Source organism: Pteropus vampyrus, unplaced genomic scaffold (genome assembly GCF_000151845.1).
Source record: "Pteropus vampyrus isolate Shadow unplaced genomic scaffold, Pvam_2.0 Scaffold150, whole genome shotgun sequence".
NCBI classification, from domain to species: domain Eukaryota; kingdom Metazoa; phylum Chordata; class Mammalia; order Chiroptera; family Pteropodidae; genus Pteropus; species Pteropus vampyrus.
In genome coordinates this window covers 3,430,842-3,449,182 of record NW_011888931.1, presented here as the reverse complement: position 1 = coordinate 3,449,182, position 18,341 = coordinate 3,430,842, and the positions used below count along the sequence as shown (strand labels likewise).

The 18,341-nt window shown below is 36.0% G+C and overlaps 1 protein-coding gene and 1 long non-coding RNA gene across 2 annotated transcripts in view; one reads left to right on the top strand and one right to left on the bottom strand.

Moving 5' to 3' along the window:
* The window catches only part of MPP7 (membrane palmitoylated protein 7), a 234,541-nt gene that overhangs the window by 7,889 nt on the left and 208,311 nt on the right, over positions 1 to 18,341 (bottom strand). Inside the window, exons 15-16 of the mRNA XM_023536171.1 lie at positions 10,196 to 10,276; positions 330 to 423 (exon numbers count right to left, since the gene is read on the bottom strand). Of these exons, the coding sequence (XP_023391939.1) occupies positions 330 to 423; positions 10,196 to 10,276 (175 nt within the window). The remainder of the gene's footprint in view (positions 1 to 329; positions 424 to 10,195; positions 10,277 to 18,341) is intronic.
* The window catches only part of LOC111745249, a 31,109-nt gene that overhangs the window by 9,235 nt on the left and 3,533 nt on the right, over positions 1 to 18,341 (top strand). The window lies entirely within an intron of this gene.

The window sequence follows — 18,341 nt, the reverse complement described above, 5'->3', positions numbered from 1 at the left end:
AATAAAATTCTATCCAAATTATATGTTATGATTCAATTAGTGGGGTGGAAGGAGATCACAAAAAGACACTAGCAACCCTCCCCTCATTCTTCAAAATAATTTCTACATGTTTAACTTATCAGAAACATAGTGGCTCTAGATTATTTAAAAATTACAGGTGAAGACTGGTAATAACTACTAACTGAATTATTACCTTTTTATTGGTTTCAAATATTATAAAAATTAAAATACCTTTCAAATGGAAGGGGAGTCTCAGGTGGCTAAAACTGGATATATAGGCACATATTTAAAAGCAAAAGTCACACAAAATCTAAGAAACGTCCACTTACTTGTTGTTTTGTACATCTGTCTCAAACAAATGCTTGGAAATGAAAATATATTCAACACCATCACTCTCCTGGCTTCGTCTTGCTCTGGTGGTGTCTGTGATTTAAAGAGTTTAGAAAAGTCTACATCAGCCACCCTAGGGAAAATACTAAAGAAATCATCACGTATTAAAGTTTTTCTTCAATTAAGGTTTTAAAACTTATAAAAGAGCAAATTAGCTAATAAACTACAGCAAAATGCCATTAAGATTTTCCACTGATATTAAAATTATATTATTTGAAGGTGGATTCAGAATTGAATTGCACTGTGTCTGTGCTATTATTCACTATTTTGAAAGTACTTATATGTTATAAAATAAAAATGGTATTTCAGCCCTTGAGAAATATCTCTTTATTTTTGCAAATAATATGCATATTATCGTTATTTATTGATCTTTATTCATTGAAGCAAGTCTAATGCCCACTAGGTTGTAAGGTAAACTCTGAAATTATCTTACTCTTCCACACATGGCACATAGTCGGTATACCATCACTGTTTTGTTTTACTAACTGAAGTCATAGGCCTCTACGTGCTTGCTATTCATTCCTCCTTTGCAAAATTATAAACATCTTCTTGGAATGCTGTTAAACTTCCAAACTTTCAGTAATTTTTTCTAATTATTTTTAATGAATTATAATAGAGCAGAAAAATACTGGATTAGTTTTAAAAACGAAAACAAAAAAAACCCCTGAGGATTTGCAGTGCTAGTATGGCAAGTGAAAAACCCACAAAGGTTCATCCTTCCTGCTGATTACAACTAAAAATTCTGGACCCAAAATAACTATCTTTCAAGAACTTTGAAAATAAATAAAGCAGGTAGATTGTGGAGAGGAGTCAGTCTGCATGGGAAAGAGTTTAACTTTCATTTTTTAACTTTGCCCTCAGGGTGGGATCATTCACAGAGCAGCAGTGGAATGTGTGACTAAGTTCTAATAGAAGCCCTGACTTTTTAGTTTAAAGAGGCAGGCGGAGAAAGCCCCCGTGAGTTAAAGTGTGTGGAGGGAATCCAGGAAGGGAGAGAGCTGGAGAAGGAAATACTCTGTGTATGAACCCACAATAGTCTAAGAATAACCCCTGAGCTATACACACACACACGCAGCTCAGACTCAAACCAGCATAGCAAAATATGAAGAAGTGAACTGAGATTAGAATACGCAAGTCTCAGCCTAACCCATGAACAACAGAAGTACAGAACACACCCACACCAATGTTAGGCTAGAACTGAGCTGAGAGTTGAACTATGCACACAAGTTTCAGACTTGTCCCTAAATACCTGACAGGGCAGACCTAAACCAACAAAGCAGAAGTTTAGAAAATTGAAATGAGATTTAAACCACAACTCACAGAAAATGAGACCAAACTTACGGTCTAAATATAAACTGATTACTTATTAAAGTAAAACATCAACATTCTTCAGAAGTTCTTAGAGTTCTTGAGACAACATTGCATTTATAATATCCGGAATGCAACTTACAATTGTTCCATATAAAAGAACCAAGAAAATATGACCGGTTCTCAAGGGGAAAGATAATAGATGGCAACCCTGAGAGACCCAGAAGTTGGAACTATCAAACACTTTAAAGCAACTATTATAAGTGTGCTTCACAAGGTGAAGGAAAACACATTTTAAAGGAATGAAAATATGAATTCTTAACAGAAATAGTAACAAATGAAAATTTTAGAACTAAAATATACAATATCCAACAGAAATAAATCATTAGATGGGCACAGTATCAGAATGGAGATGACAGGGAAAAGAGCCAGTGAACTTCAAAACAGATCAATAGAAATTGTAAAATCTGAGCAACAAAGAAAAACCTGTGTGAAAAAAACTGAGATGTCTAATGTAGGTATAATTGGGATGCCAGAAGAAGAGGGAAAAGAGATCGGGGCAATATATAGACACACATCCATATATATTTGAAGAAAGAATGGACAAAAACTGCTAAAATTTGATTAATGACATAAATTTTATAGTTTTCAGAAGCTCGACAAACTCCAAACAGGATAAATTCAAAGAAAATTATGCCTCAAAACATCATAACCAAACTACTAAAAACCAAAGAAAAAAATCTTGAAAACATCTAGAAAAAAATCAACATAGTACAAGGAAGGGAATAATTATTTCAATGACTACAAATTTCTTATAAATCACAAAAACAAATCATTGAAGTAATATCTTTAAAGTACTGAAAGAAAAGATCAACCAAAATATCTTTCAGGAATAAAGGCAAAACAAAAAACAAAAAACAACAACAAAAATAAAACCTCAGATGAAGAGAAACTAACAGAATTCATCAGCAGATCTGTTCTAAAAGAAATATTTAGAAGTGTGTGTGTGTGCGTATTTTAGTATGAAAAGAACTATTTAGAAGGAAAACTTAGTTTTTCAGAAATGAAGAAAGAGCAGCAAAAAGAATAGTTAAGCAAATACAGAAGTCTAGTTTTTTTCCTCTTAAGCTCTTTAAAATATGTGACTGATTTAAAGTAAAAGTTTTAATATTATCTGGTGGAGTTTTCAATGTATGTAAATATAATACATTTGACAACTACCACAAAAAGATAGGAGTGGGGGTAAAAGGACATATTATTGCAAGGTTTCTAAATTTTATGGTAGACGGCACAAAGTTAACTCTAAGCAGACTGTGAATGGTTAGGTATATGCACATGGTAATCCCTAGAGCAGCCACTAAAAAAGTAATGCAAAGAGACATAAGCATTCAGCCAACAGGTAAATTAAAACAGAATACTAAAATATATTCAAACGATCAAAATAAAAAAAGGGTAGTAAAGAGGAATAAAAAGAAAAGACAGATGATTAATAGAAAACAAGTAATAAAACAGTAGCTTAAATTCAGTCATTTCCATAATTCAGGAAATGTTAATGGTTTATATATGCTCCATTTAAAAGGCAGAGATTTATAGAATGAGTAAAAGCAAGACCCTAGTACATGCTATCTATAAGACACATTAAATATAAAGACACAGATAAGTTTAAAGTAAACAGATGGAAGACAGTATACAGTAAGTCCTCACTTAATGTCATTGATAGGTTCTGTGACTTATAACAAAACCAATTTTACCATTGGCTAACTGATATAAACAAGAGTTCAATTCTTACGGCATATCATCAATGTTATAACTAAATGATGTTGAACAAAATGACATTATTCAAGGACTTGCTGTACAATGTAAATAGTAAGTAAGCATAAGAAGGCTGAAGTGGCTACTTTCAAATCAGATGAAAGAGACTTCAAGACAAAAAGTATTACCAGAGATAAAGAGGAACATTTCATAATGATAAAAGGGAAACATAACATCTATAAATTTGTGTACACATAACAACAAAGCTTCAAAATCCAGAAACAAAGTTTATCTGAATTAAGTGGAGAAACAGACAATTTCAAAATCAGAAGAGATTTTAATGACTGTCTCTCAACAACAATAGAACTATACGAAATGTAAAATACAGGTGATCTGAGTACCACCACCAATCTCCTGGGGCTAATTAATATCTATATAACACCACATTCAATAACTTCAGAACACATTCTTTTAAAGTACATATGGTACATTTGCCAAAAGACAGATCCTATGCTGGACCATAAAAATTCTCAGTAAATTTAAAAGAATCCACATCACAAACAGTATATTCTCTAACCATAAAATAATCTAAAAAACAATAACAAGATACTAGGAAAATCTCAAATATCTGAAAATATATATTTATATGCATTAAATAACACTTCTAAATAATTGATGCTTAAAAGATGAAATATCAAAGGAAGTGAAAAGATACTGTGAGTAAATGTCAAGGAAAATACAACCTATCAAAATTATGGGATAAAGATAATGTGCTTAGCGGGAAACTTATAGCTATAAATACTTACAACATCTAAAATCAGTGACTGAAAGTTCAACTTAAAAATCGCTAGACAGAGAAGACCTAAGTAAACCCAAAGCAAGTATGAGACAATAATAAACAGAAATTAAAATAGAAAGGAAAGAAAGATACATTAAAGAAAATTTAAAAACCTAGTTAAACTGGTCTAGAAAAAGAGAACAAATATTGCCAATATAAAGAATGAAACGTAGTTATTACCACAGAACCTACGGACATTAAAAAGGATGAGAATATTATGCACTACTTCATGCCAACATATTTGACAATTTAGATGAAAAGGACGAATTTCTTGAGAAATACAATGAATCAAAATTGAAACAAGAGGAAACAAAAAGCCTGAATAGCCCTGTATCAAATAAGTCAAATTTACATTTTTATTTTAAAACCTTCCCCAAAGGAAAACTCCAGACCCAGATGGCTGATGAAGTCTCCCAACCATTCAAGGATGAATTAACACTAATCTTAAACAATTTATGTGAATAGGAGGCTGAATCGCTACTTAAATCATTGTATGATATTAGAACAACTCTAAGAGCAAAATTTCACAAAGACATTAGAAAATTACAGATCAATATCCATCATAAATTTAGATGCAGAAGTCTTCAACTAAATCATTAGAAGTCAAATTCAATAATATATATATTTTTTAAAAATTGTAGATCATGACCAAGTAGAGATTATGTCAGTGGAAACATTTGAAAATCAGTGGAATTTACCATATTAACAAAATGGTAGATAACACATGGTTATTTCAACGTATGCAGAGAAAGCATTTTTAAAAACCCAACCCCCATTCACGATAGAAAATTAAAAAAAAAGTTTCACCAAACTAGGAATCACAGGAAATGCCCTCAAACAAATAAAGGGACTCAAGGAGCCAACCTCATACTTAATGGTAAAACACTGAATTGTTTTCCCTTGAGATCAGGAACAAGGCAAGTATGCTAAATAACACAAAAAACAACTTGAAATAGATCAGATGTAAAACCTAAAACTACAAAAACTTCTAGAAAAAAAAAAAAAACAATGTCTTTGTGACACTGAGATAGTAAAAGATTTTTAGATTGAACACAAAAAGAACAAAACATAAAAGAAAAAAAATTGATGTTAGAGTTTGTTAAAATTAAAAACGTTTGCTTTTTTGAAATACACCATTAAGAAAATGAAAAAAGCAAGCCACAGACTTGAAGAAAATATTTGTAACAAATTTATCAGATAAAGTACACAAAAGTGTTGACAAGGATGTGGAGCAACTGGATCTTACATACACTGCTAGTGGGTTGTAAAATGGTATAACCATGTTGGAAAACAGTTTGATAGTTTCTTTAAAAATTAAACATACACCTACCATAGGACTCAGCCATTCTACTCTTACTTATTTACCCAAGAAAAACAAAAACATATGTTCATCAAAAGACTTGAATACAAACCTTATTGTAGGTTTGTTTGTAATAGCCAAAATGAGGGAAAATCACGTGTTCATCAACAGGTGAATGGATGAACAATTGTAGCATTTTCCATACTATAGAATACTACTTAGAAATGAAAACGAATGAATTATTGATCTATGAAACATGAGTAAATCTCAGACTTATCTTGCTGAGTGAAATAAGCCAGACCAAAAAAAGGAGGGAATGTACTGTATAATGCTATTTATATAAAATGCTAGATGATTCAAACTAATCTGTGAAAAACTAATAGCAACAGAAAGCAGATCGGTGGTTGCCTGGGGACGTGAGTGAGGATGGATTACAAGGGGCACAGGGGAATTTTTTGAGGAGCTTGAAATGTTCATTAGTTGATTGGGGTGATGATTTCACATGTGCATATATATGTTAAAACTGATCTAAATGCACATTTTAAATATGTGCAGTTTTTTAAATTACATTTCAATAATGTATAAAGGAAAAATGTTAGAGGTGGGGAAAAAGTAACCTAATACAAAAAGTAATGGATTTATAAAACCCAATTATAGCCAGAACTTAATTGCTCTCTGTTTAGTTAGCAAGCATATTTTAATATAACACTCAGATCTCCTGAAACAGTTTTTCATACTTCTGCTAGTGGAATACCAAAGTCACGCTATCCTTTATGGAATGTCACACCTTTGGAGAACAACACGAAGTACTGATAAATTTAAATCTATCATAAAAGCCATGAATAAATTTCATAACAGAAAAATGTACTTCACTAAGTGTACATAATATGCATCTAAGAATAAGAAGATATTAAAATTAGTATGATACCCTGATTCTAATTTAGGGTGAATATTCACTTATTACCTAATCCATTTTGTTGTTGTTCACTGATGTTCCTTTAACAAATAGAAGGCTTAAGAAAAATGTATTATTGAAAATCAAAACAGAATTTTCTGTGCATTAACTGGTTTCTCATGGATTGAGAAAAGGTTGCCTTTATTCACTTTTAATGGGAGAATACTGTGAAAAGCTCAAACACACATTTAATGATCACTGCCCTGACACACTGGGAGGGATAAAAATATTTAGAACCACATAAAGTGGACAAGACATTTCTGACACTGCCTAACACACTTAAAAAGTAACATGTCTGCAACCAAATTGTTTGCTTATCGTGATCAACGCCAGGTATCCAGGTCCAATATAATTTTGTGGATGAAGAATTGTAATGTCTAATTGCAGTGAGATATCACGGGGACCTCACAAACTCTGTAGCAGTGAGGAATAACTGAGTGAGGGACCTGAAAGTTCTTATTAGAAGGGAATTCGAAGGGAAAAGTGGGCAAAGCAGCCACAGTGCAGGCTGCTACTCCACCATACCTCACTGAGCTTAAGACAAACACCAAACGAATATGTGTCACACACCACATTTTTTCCCTGTTCCCAACAAAGTCCCAGAATAATTGGCACCATAAGCTAAGAAAAAAAAATTTTTTTTAACTGGTACCCTAGTTTACAATATGTGTTTTTTAGAAATCTCAAGTGAGACATCCTATGGACAAGGAAGTGTTCTGGAACATGAGTACTGAGAAACCTATGAAAACACTTAACTGTGATATATGCCTTCCTGAAAAACCACAGAAAGCGATAAACAAATATAGTTGACGGAGAGTGCCAAATCCAGGCTATCAAGACCTTGGAATCTATCAAGTGTTTGATATCTACTGCAATGCTTTCTGTTAACTAATTTACTGAGAGGCCCTTTCAAAAGACTGGTTATATTCATGTTCGTTTAGATTTGTCGATGATAACCTCTAGCCTGAAAACAACATCAGTGCAACTTATCAAGGATGAAATTTCCCACAGAGAAGGCGACAGGCTTTGGCTTTCTTTAAAAGCCGCTCTGAATGTTTAATATGGCTTTAGGGATAATTTTAAAAGATCGTGTAATTTGTTCAGCCATTTAGCTCAAGAGCAAGAACATTTACCTGATTTAGCATCCCTTTAAAGAGCTTTTCTTTTAATTGAAATAATTGTAGAGTCACAAGAAATAGCAGATATAGCTCAGAGAGGTCCCAAGTAACCATCGCTCAGCTTCCTTCTCTGGAGGAAGGTATTAATCTTCCATAACTGTCGTGCTTGTCCAGAGTAGAAAATGGACATCAGCAAACTACCATTAATGAAACTACCAAGAATTTCTACTTAACATTTAAAAACCTGAAGTATGATATAGACAGAAAAGTTCACGTGTAAGCTTGATGAATTTTCACAGACCAAACACTCTCATGTAACCAGAACTCTAACAAGCAGCAGAAAATTGCCAGCACGTCACATGCATTTCTGTTGGGTATGTACTAGGATGGAATCACTGTACTGTACTGTACTGAGATGGAATTGTTGAGTTGTAAGGTGTTTGCTCAGCTTTAGTAGATACGGCCCCTGAGGTTTCCAAAGTGGTCAAATTAATTTAAACTCCCACCAGCAATGTGTGCAAATTCCATTGCTCCACATCTTTCTCAATTCAGCCATTCTGGTGGATATTTAGTACATGTTTTGGAAAGGAGAATTATAGAGTTAAACATCAAACAGAATACTAGTGGTATAATCAAAGCAATACTTTTTCTCTAAATAATCAAGACTCTACCTAAAGTATTGTACAGAGCAAAACAATCTAAAATTCCAAAATTGCTTTTAAAATATAGGCTTCTGTAATTAATTAAATCACTGTGTTGGTGCTATAGCTATACTTTCCAAACATGTGATATTATGAATCACCTGGGATGCTCGCTGTAAATACAGATTTTCAGACATTCTGTCAGGTCTCAAGGAGAATCTCTTTTGAAGACCCCCTAAGAGATTCTTATCATCAGGCAAGTCTGGAAAACACTGCTATGAGGGGATCTTTTGACATTAACTGTTTAAAAGTGAATTAGAGTCGAAAATTACTACTTTGGAGATTTCTCTGGAGAGTTTCAGCCCCAGAACCTGTCTGAGCGTTGTCAATTCTTCAGAGGCAAATATGACTTTAACAGTTGGATAAACTGAGGCCAACGTGCCTTGCCCCAGGTCCTTGAGTAATACGAAAACTCTCAGAGAGGATTATGTTGGATAGATAGTCTCATGATATTTCTCATCTTCAAAAGAAATTGGTTTTTCCTACTAACTGGGCTACAATAAAGAGAATCTGTAGTTCAAAAGGACTATATAGTGACAGGAGGCAGAAAATGAAAAGTGGTAACACAATCTGGTTTCAAATTCAAGTGCAGTTATCACCTATGGGACTCTGAGTCAGAGTTTCCTCTCTATCCCATTTCCCTCGATGAAATGGAGATATCACCCATCTTGACTATCGCTGGGAGCACAAAATTAAGACAAATCAAAGAGACGAATACACAGTAGGAAATTAATAAAGTCATTTTCCTTTGTAATCTATTTTTCCATCCTCTTTTGTAATTGCTCACCTGTAAGCTTAACTAAGGGCATGTTTTGTAAAATTTTCTAATTACCTGTATATTGCAACTCAGCTTTTGTAAGAGAAGCAAATAATTAAAGTGAAAAAAAAAAACAACTTTAATTTCACGTGTCCACATTTTCCTTTACTTTCATCTCGGTTGGTGGAAACCTTCAGTCCTGTAACTTATGGCTGAAAATGATTACAAACAATAATTTGGAAAAATGTAGTAACAAGGAGTAACTTGAGGTAATAGAAAACTATAATTTTAAAATAAAGTTGAACTCTTCCAAAACTAGAGAACATTGCTAAGGGCAATATACAAACGGCTTTTTTAAAAATAAAAAAAATTAAAAAAAAAACAGTACTAAAACCACTTGAAAAAGCCAACATTTCAATTTAGTCTTTTAAACAGCTTTCTAACATCAACATATTAAGTAGTCAAATGGCATTTATTCTGGAGATCAAAATGCTTCCAGAATCACATTTTATTTGTAAGAATGCCTGTGAAAACCACTTTTATAAAAATAGATGTAATTCTGTGTACTCAAAAGCCTACCATATTTGGATTATATGGCCATGAAAGGCCCATTTAACACTATCTGCCAATTACTACATATAAAAAGTAATTAAGAAAGTTTATATTATAAAAAAGCCCCCTTCAGCTTTCTGTGCTTTGGTCCTTCTAATCTTAAAGCCGGGGAAAAGCTCTGGAAAACATTAGCACTTATTTTAGGAAAAGGAATAGACTTCCATTAGAAGAAAATTTGTAAATAATAATTTGATGTCATATGTGTATAAAAATTCACCGTAAAAATTGACAGTAGGAAAGCTATGATTAACAAATATCTAGCCAGTGATCTGTATAATTTGGGGCAAATCCCTTAACCCTTGTGCCTCAGTTTCTTCCTGTGTCAAATGTGGATAATGTCGCTATATATATCATAGGGCTGTTGTGAGGCCTAGGTGGTGATGCTTAATTAGTGGTTGGCACCGCACGTGCTGTGTAAGTACTGACCAGTCCGTCGTAGTACCATCTATTAGGACAAGACTTACGGGGCACTGTCACACCATAGTGTTGTGTGTCACTGATCAGCAGCTTTCGCTTCAGTTCATTCAAACCTACTCCTACAGGACCTGGAAAACAGGATAATATAAATCCATTACCAAACAAAACACTATATAAACATATTTATAAAGAACATGAATCCACAGGACAGACTGAAAACATGCATCCAACTTTACATGCGTCCCAAGTACAGAGATTATCTCGAGTTGTACACAAGAAAAAGCTAATTTTTTTGTTGTTTATTTACTTTAAAAATTTTCATCCCCACCACTCCATTAAAAAGATTATGATATGCAGAAGTACATGCACCTAAAAAAATGGAATTGCACAGTCTAGATAGCAATCACTTTAATTTAAAGTTTTTAGATCTTAATAAAAGAAAATCTTTAAATCTTAATTTTATTTTAGATGCAAATCTAAGGACTCATTTTAAATTGGCAAAACCATCAGCTGCACTTGCATTTATCAAGGTCTTCTCCTATACTGTGTATTTTCAGTTGGTCCCTAAACATTTGAAAACTTGCATAGACATTACATATTTAAATCAATCAATGCATACATATACTAAACACCTATAATGAACAAGGCATACAGTAGATGCTATGGAGAATCAAAGATAATCAAAGATGAAAACTCCGTTTTCAAAGAAAGTAACTGGGTTGAAAGAGTCACACAAAATGTTTAAGAGGCTGGGGCCAAAAACAAAGAGCAGCTTTAAATATGAGTCAACTCAAAAGTTAGAAAGGCACAAGCCCTAAATGGCTAGCTTCTCACAACTCCCCAGTGAGGGTCTATTTAATGATGATGTCATGCACTGGGTAGAGCACAAGCTGTAGAGCCAGACCACCCTAAGTTAGAGTCCCACCTTCATTACTTCCTCACCGGGTGATATCAGGTACTATGGTCTGAATGTGTGTGTCACCTCCCAAATTCACATGTTGGAACCCTAATGCCCAATGTGATGCTGTTAGAAGTTTGGGCTTTTAGGAGGTGATTAGGTCATGAGGGTGGAATCCTCATGAAAGGGATTGGTGCTTTTATAAAAGAGACCTCACAGAGTTCCATAGCCCCTTCAGCCATGCGAGGATGGATACAAGGAGACATCTGTCACCTGGAAGAGGGCCCTCGCCCCACCATGCTGGCACTCCGATCTCCGATTCCCAGCCTCCAGAACTGAGAAATAAATTTCTGTCGATTATAAGCCACCCAACCTGTGGTGTTTTCCTGTGCAGCTGGAAAAGACTAAGACACTGGACAAGTTAAAGTCTTTGAGCTTGGTTAGACTTCAGTCTAATTCTGAAAGTAATTATGAGATAAGTAATTATGCTTCCTTCTAGGAGGAATAAATGAAATCTTATGTGCAGTGCCTAGCAAAGAATCCAGGGATTCGAGTGTTCACTCACTTGCCTACCTCCTCTTCTGAGCTTTGAAAAGAATAAGATTTTATGCCAGACAATGAAGACCATGTAGGTGGAGAGAGAGTAGGATGGGCATTCCAGGTGGAGGGAAAAGTGTGAGCAAAGACTAAGACGCTACAGTTGGGGACTGTGCCTTCTTCACTCTGCTACTTCCAGGCCCCTTACTCTGTAGCAAAGACCTGCCCCACTGCTGGTCATTCACTACCACCTCGTGTCTTTCCACAAACTGTTGTCAAGTTCCAATTCTCTGGCAACTTCCCCTGCTTCTTCTCCAAGACAAGTGGTTCTCAAAGCCCCCTTCATAATAAATACTCCATAATATCCTACTTGCATCCTAAATGCATTTCATATCTAATATAACTTACTAGTACATATACTTAATAAATACTCCATAATATCCTACTTGCATCCTAAATGCATTTCATATCTAATATAACTTACTAGTACATATACTTCCTCCCTCCAAATTAATATAATGCCTTAGTTTAATAGATACAAAGGTAAAAAAGTAAGTTATGATAAAACAATCTATTTCAATATGCAAATGCTTGGGCATGACCAGAGTAGAAAACCGAAAGAAGTCAGATGTTTGCACATACTTATAATAAATAAGTTTGGATTGAAGAGTAATAAAAAGATCAGGAGCCATTCTGTACAAGAAAGTACAGGAAAATGAGAGCCCAAAGGTACATGTTGACATTAAAATAAGGACTAGCAACTGGATAGAAACCACAGATGAGACTTACTGGACTGTGAGAAGGAAAAATGGAGACAGCCTGAATTGAGAAAGGGATAACATGTGAGGACTATCAAAGTTAAGGAAATATTATTTTTGTAAATGACCTGCCCTTTACACATGAGTGCAGTGTAACGGTAATTCCCTGTGGGGTGCTTCGGTGTCACAGAAGGCAGACCCTCTATCTTGAAACCCCACTATATGTTGAGTCATCATTTCAGTCCCTAAACATCTAACGTAACGTTTGGAAGTCATGTGGGATACCCATCGGATTTTTGTTCTGTAGAAATGTCAAATCTACCTCTCTGGCTCCTTCAGACATTTTTGTATTTAAAAAACAAAACAAAACAAAAATCTCACGTCCATAACACTCCCCAGTGAGTAGTACCGCCCCGTTGAGAAGCGCTGCTTTGAGACTTAAGCGCCTGGCTCTTGTCACTCACTGTCTGTACCTCAATCCTACCACTGTCGCGGGAAACCTCAGCACCCATGCGAACACCCTTCAGAATGCTAGCCACTTACTTCCCTGATCCCTGACCTCTAGTGACCTTTCTCCGTTTCAACCACTTACTGGGCAAACCTTGACTCTGCCATCACTAGGGAGTATTTCCTACTAAAAATTTGATTTGAGCTTCCCAATATGATTTCAATCTCTGATCCTTTTAGCTCTGAGTAATTCCTCCCGCACCTATTACCACAAGGGCCTCTGTGCTTTCATTGCTTTCTCTTTATCTAGCAGGTTTTCATGTCTTCACATCCACGGGCCATCATGTGTTCTACTCTTTTTGCTAATAGCCTCAGATCTCTTACACGTTGTCCTTTGATCACACCTGCCAAAGAAACCGCCCATCTAAGCTCAATCCAGTGCCCCCCCCCACCTGCCCCACAGCCACACCTGACTACTGAGTGCAGAAAACCCATCAGCCCTGGTGCTGTAATGCCATATAGTCATGCTCTCCACATAGACGCTAAGACCTTCTTGCTCTCCAGCAATAATTCTGTTGTCCCTATCAATTATATTTCTTAGATCTCTATTTTGGTAATTTCAATCCTCCATTCTCTTCTCTAGTCACACCTGGGAGCCTCTCTGTCACTTCTTTTACATACTCTCATAAGCAAACAATTGCCAAAGGCTGTCAATTTTACCCCCTAAATATCTTTCATATCTATGATTGCCATTGCCACTGCGCCATACTAGTCCAAGATACCACCGTTTTGCCTCTCCTAAAGCTGCCTCTTCCTAGTGGCTGTCCCACAGTTGCTCCCCAGCCACTTTAATCCATCATCACCCAGCAGCCAGAAAGGTCTTTTAAGGAGCTCGTCCCATCCCCTTGTTCCCTTGCTTAACATTCTTAGAAATGTAGTTTCCAGTGGCTCTTCTGAAAGAGATGAACATCTTTACACAGCCCTGCGTGATCTGAGCCTGGCCTCGTCCTCCTGCCTCGAAGCATATGCTCCAGCTGCTCCCCTTTACACCCGAAGCCCCAGGCAATTCTGAAATGCACCTCAGAGCTCAGCTCAAACAGCGCTTCCACTTCCTCGAAAGAATCTCTCCTGACCCTGTAGCCCATGTTCTTCATTTATATGTTATCAGAGCATCTTTTATATCTCCCTCATAATGCTTAATAATCCTAATTCAACAATTAGGTAACACGTTGCTTAATGGTCTGTCTCTGAGCAGCAGACAGGGGTGCTGTGAAGGCAGGAATCACATTATCCCATTTACTGTCTCCATAAAGTAAACAAGCCCTCGATAAAAATCTGCTGAACAAAGGAAATGGCTAGTGTTACCATCATCACCTCAAGGTCAGTAGAAGACCTCAACGACTTCAGAGAACACAGACGCCAACCAGTGCAGTGTCATCAGCCCTTCCATAACGAATGCACCTAGACCCATCTAGACCGTGCTTTATCCTCTCAGTATGCGCCCTTACGCTTCTCTTAGAGATCTCTCTTCCTGAAACTTTACCTCTCTTGCTGAAGCTCCTTTCCATCGGCACTTAATAAGTTCTCTCCTACCTTAAAACAATCATACTAACAAAACACAAAAACGCAAAAGTCCCTTAACCCTATAGTCTTCTACAGCTACTGCTCACCCCTGTCTCCACCATCCTGGCTGAAGCTTCTGTCATTTCTCACCGGCATCTCTCATTCTTCCCCCATCGCATCGGAATCGAATATGAGTTTCTTCGACAGGTTTACATAGATCGCGTGTTGTGAGCTGCATTTCTCTCTCTGATCTTCACGCCTTCCTTTGCACTGCACACTCCAGCTACTGGAGGCTGCCGCTGCTGCCGGAAATGTGTGGCAGGTGCTCCTTTGTGTTGGGTCCTCAGCACATGCTGCTACTTTTGCAAAAACACTCCTGTCCTCTCTTCAATGCTTACTTGTTGTTCAGGATTTGGCTTAGAGACACCCTACGGAAACTTCCCTGATACTTTAAATTTTTTTTAGGTACCAAATTTATGTGTTCCCTGTACTCCCACTTCAAAGGACTAAACACACTATATTGTAATTGTCTGTTTACTTGTCTTTGTTGTTTAGAAGTCAGTGAGCTCTGTAAAAACAGGGATGTCATCTACTTGTTCAACTAACTTTCCCTGGCTGGAAAATTTCAGGCACTCATAATTCTGTTTTATTGATTTATACTCAGGAACTATGCTGTAATGGAGGTAAACTATTTGTCGAATGAACCAAAGGAGTGGGAGTTAAAGGTAAAAAACATTTGCGCCTAGAATGCCTGATACATGGTTAGGTAATGTGCTCAGGTCACTAAGAGAAGTTGGCAGAGCTCATATTTGAACTTGGTTCACTTTTTTTTCATATTTTATCATATTTTTCTTTTTCTTTTAAAATTTTATTAAGTTTACTGGGGTGACGTCAGTTAATAACATATAAGTTTCAAGTGTACAGTTTCATAATACATCATCTTGAGAGTATCATGCTAAGCAAAATAAGTCAGACAAGGACAAGAACCAGATGATTTCACTCTTGTGGGATATAAAACAGCAACAAATGAACAAATGAAATAAACGCTTGAACTTGGCTCTCTGGATCTTAAGATAAAGAGAAGCTTGAGGGGAGAGTGATGACGCTGACTCTGGTACAGTGAGTTTAAGGGAAGGAAATCTACCTAAACCGAGACAAGAACCGTGATATAATGAAGAGGCCAACGCCAGGGTGCCCTGGTGAATGCAGTCACATGAAGGTAAAACTTGAGACTGCAAGAAGAGACAAAATCTCCAAGGGAAAGGAGGAAAGTGACAGGAATTTAGTGACTGTCTACAAAATGCCAGGCTACTCTAAAGGTATGAAAAATATTTAGAGTAAGTGCTAAACTCACTCTTTAAAGTAAATAGAAAACAAGCAAGAAAAATAAGGGGCTGCCTTCTGTATACGGATGATGTAAACCCAATTATATATGCACAAAGAAAAAGACGGAAGCAAGCAAAACACTAAAACTTAAATAGTGGGACCTGGCCTGCCATACCCCTACTCCTCCCCCCAACCCCAAGACACCTAGGACTAAAAGGGGTGATGCGAATTTACTGTTTATTCAGTAGGTCTCAGCTCTGGAGTGCTTCCCCGAGTGTGAGATAGTTTGCTAAGTGAGAGTCTAGCTTTTTTCTTTATTTCTTCTACCTACACCAAAACCAAAACAAAAAACCACACACACACACACACACACACACACACACACACACACACAATTTTAACTCTGGAAGAAAAAGTACATTCGAATTAGTGAGGAAAAGTATCCCATCTTAATGTGATGCCCTTAAATTCTGACAACATTCAATTCCAGCCCTTACATACTCTCTGTAGAGAGCTCACTTCACTGCACACTCATGGAGTATGCCAAGAATGTTCGGTGGCAAATGTTTTACTTGAAAACTTTCCTCTAGATTAGATTTGAGGTCATCATCTTCAAGGATGGGAATATCATCAAAAGAAGGTTAAAACAGGGATAAAATCTCAATCACTCTTAACTACAAAAATTGCCCAGTGGGCCTGCAAACAGCATTTTCCCTCACAGGTCATCGGTTTGATTCTGCCATCTACACTGGAGAAGTTCTAGAGTTTTCTCCTCTTTAGATCTTGACCTTAAAACTTAACTAAATTCACATTCCTGTCCTGTCTCCTTTTATGGGTAGGCATAGGTTCACAATGTTTTTAGTTGGCTGGTTTGTATTTAGAATACACAATCTGTTTACACTGCAGACAATTTGGGATGCAAACTGAGTTAGGTGCATTTGGATGTCTCTGCAATGGGACAGATTCATTTCCCCTTCAATACATAAAATTTTACAATAGATGAAATACATTTATACATATGTATTTATGAAATACATTTATACATACAATAAGTTACTCTATTGTTTGTTTTCCTTTGCCTTGTTAATGCTAAGCAGAGGCAGAGACAATCTAAAGAGCAGATTTAAATCAAAGACAACAGGCTTTGGAACAATGATGATGATTATGACACAAGGAGGTCATGTGCCACATGGTTAAACACACCATTACTAATCCTCAAAACATCCCTGCAACAAAGGTATTACCTTCCTTTTACAGATAAGAAAACCGAGACAATCAAAGGTTAACTAAAGCCCCTAAGGTCGCACATCTGGAGTGCCGCTTAACTGGTATTCACAGCCTGTCTGTCTGACTCAGAAGTCGACATTCCTTCCATTCTGCCTATTATCTTATCAAAAGAATGCCAATAAAACGCGAATCCAGGTAGCCAGTCACTCTGCTTTTAGCTGTGATCCGTCAGGTCATGGAGTCTTTCACATGTCCCAAGCTGTCCCACACTAGATTAGTGATGACTATCTGTGCTTATGGAATAGGAAGATATTCTGGCTACAAAAAGTGGCAGAATTCAGATCTGGTCATCTCAAAACCCATCTGCACAGAACCTGTGAGTGGGCCAAACTGAACTTCTTGCAGGCAGCGTGTATGGGCAATGTGCCTGACAATACACGTAGGCACGTCTGTTGGGATTCTTGACTCGGGACTAAGGAAAATCAAATGCGACAATGATTTACTTACAATGATGTAAGTAAAAGCCAAAAAAAAAAACCATTAAAAAATCATTTTGGAGATCATTAATTTGGAACTCAGGCAGTGAACTAAAGCTGATGTGCTTACTAGCCTTGAAAATAAAAGAACATTTCTATTCAAATCAGAAATGTAAATATTTATCAGTTACATTATTTTTAATTTCATAAGAATTTACAAAATTAGTGTGGGCAAATTCTGGGCAGAAAGAATAAAGCCATGTGTATCAATCCCCATTAGTTGAAGTTCTTGTAAAAATGTGTCAGATAATTAAGATGATTAGACAGGCATATTATTTTTAATTACTTTGTGTATTTAATTAACAACTCCTTCCTGAAAGTGAGCAGCTGTGTTGTGTGTGATTTTTATATATAGGTTCATTCATTTCAGCCAAAGATAGAGTCTTGCAGGGTGTCAATAAAATGATGCTAGTAAAGTTTCTATTTAAAAGTTTACATTGAAGAAAATATTCACATTAACTAAATGCAAAAATGCCTTTATTTTTATCTTAAAGAGAAAGTTTTTTTAAAATCCTTATGCAAATTCATAGCCTCCATTTATATAGGAGTATTTAGACATAACGAATATCAAAATATCAGTATGATGGTCTTATATTTTAAAAAAAAAATGTTTATGGACATGCTCTATGGTGCCTTAAGCCTCAGCCAGCTACTTATCTGTGTGTGTTAACTGCAGATCCTGAGTAAATGGTTATGTACCAAAACAGTAACGTATTACTACTGTGAAAGTAATTTTACAGAAATCAATGGAATGCGCTATATGTTTTTAAGTGGCACTCATGTAGTCTACAAAGAATGAGGATAAAGTAATTTTTATTTGTAAATATCTAGCATAGAATTTAGTTGTAGTTTTTCATAAGGCTGATGAGCATCAAATTGAATTTAATAATTGGTAAATATA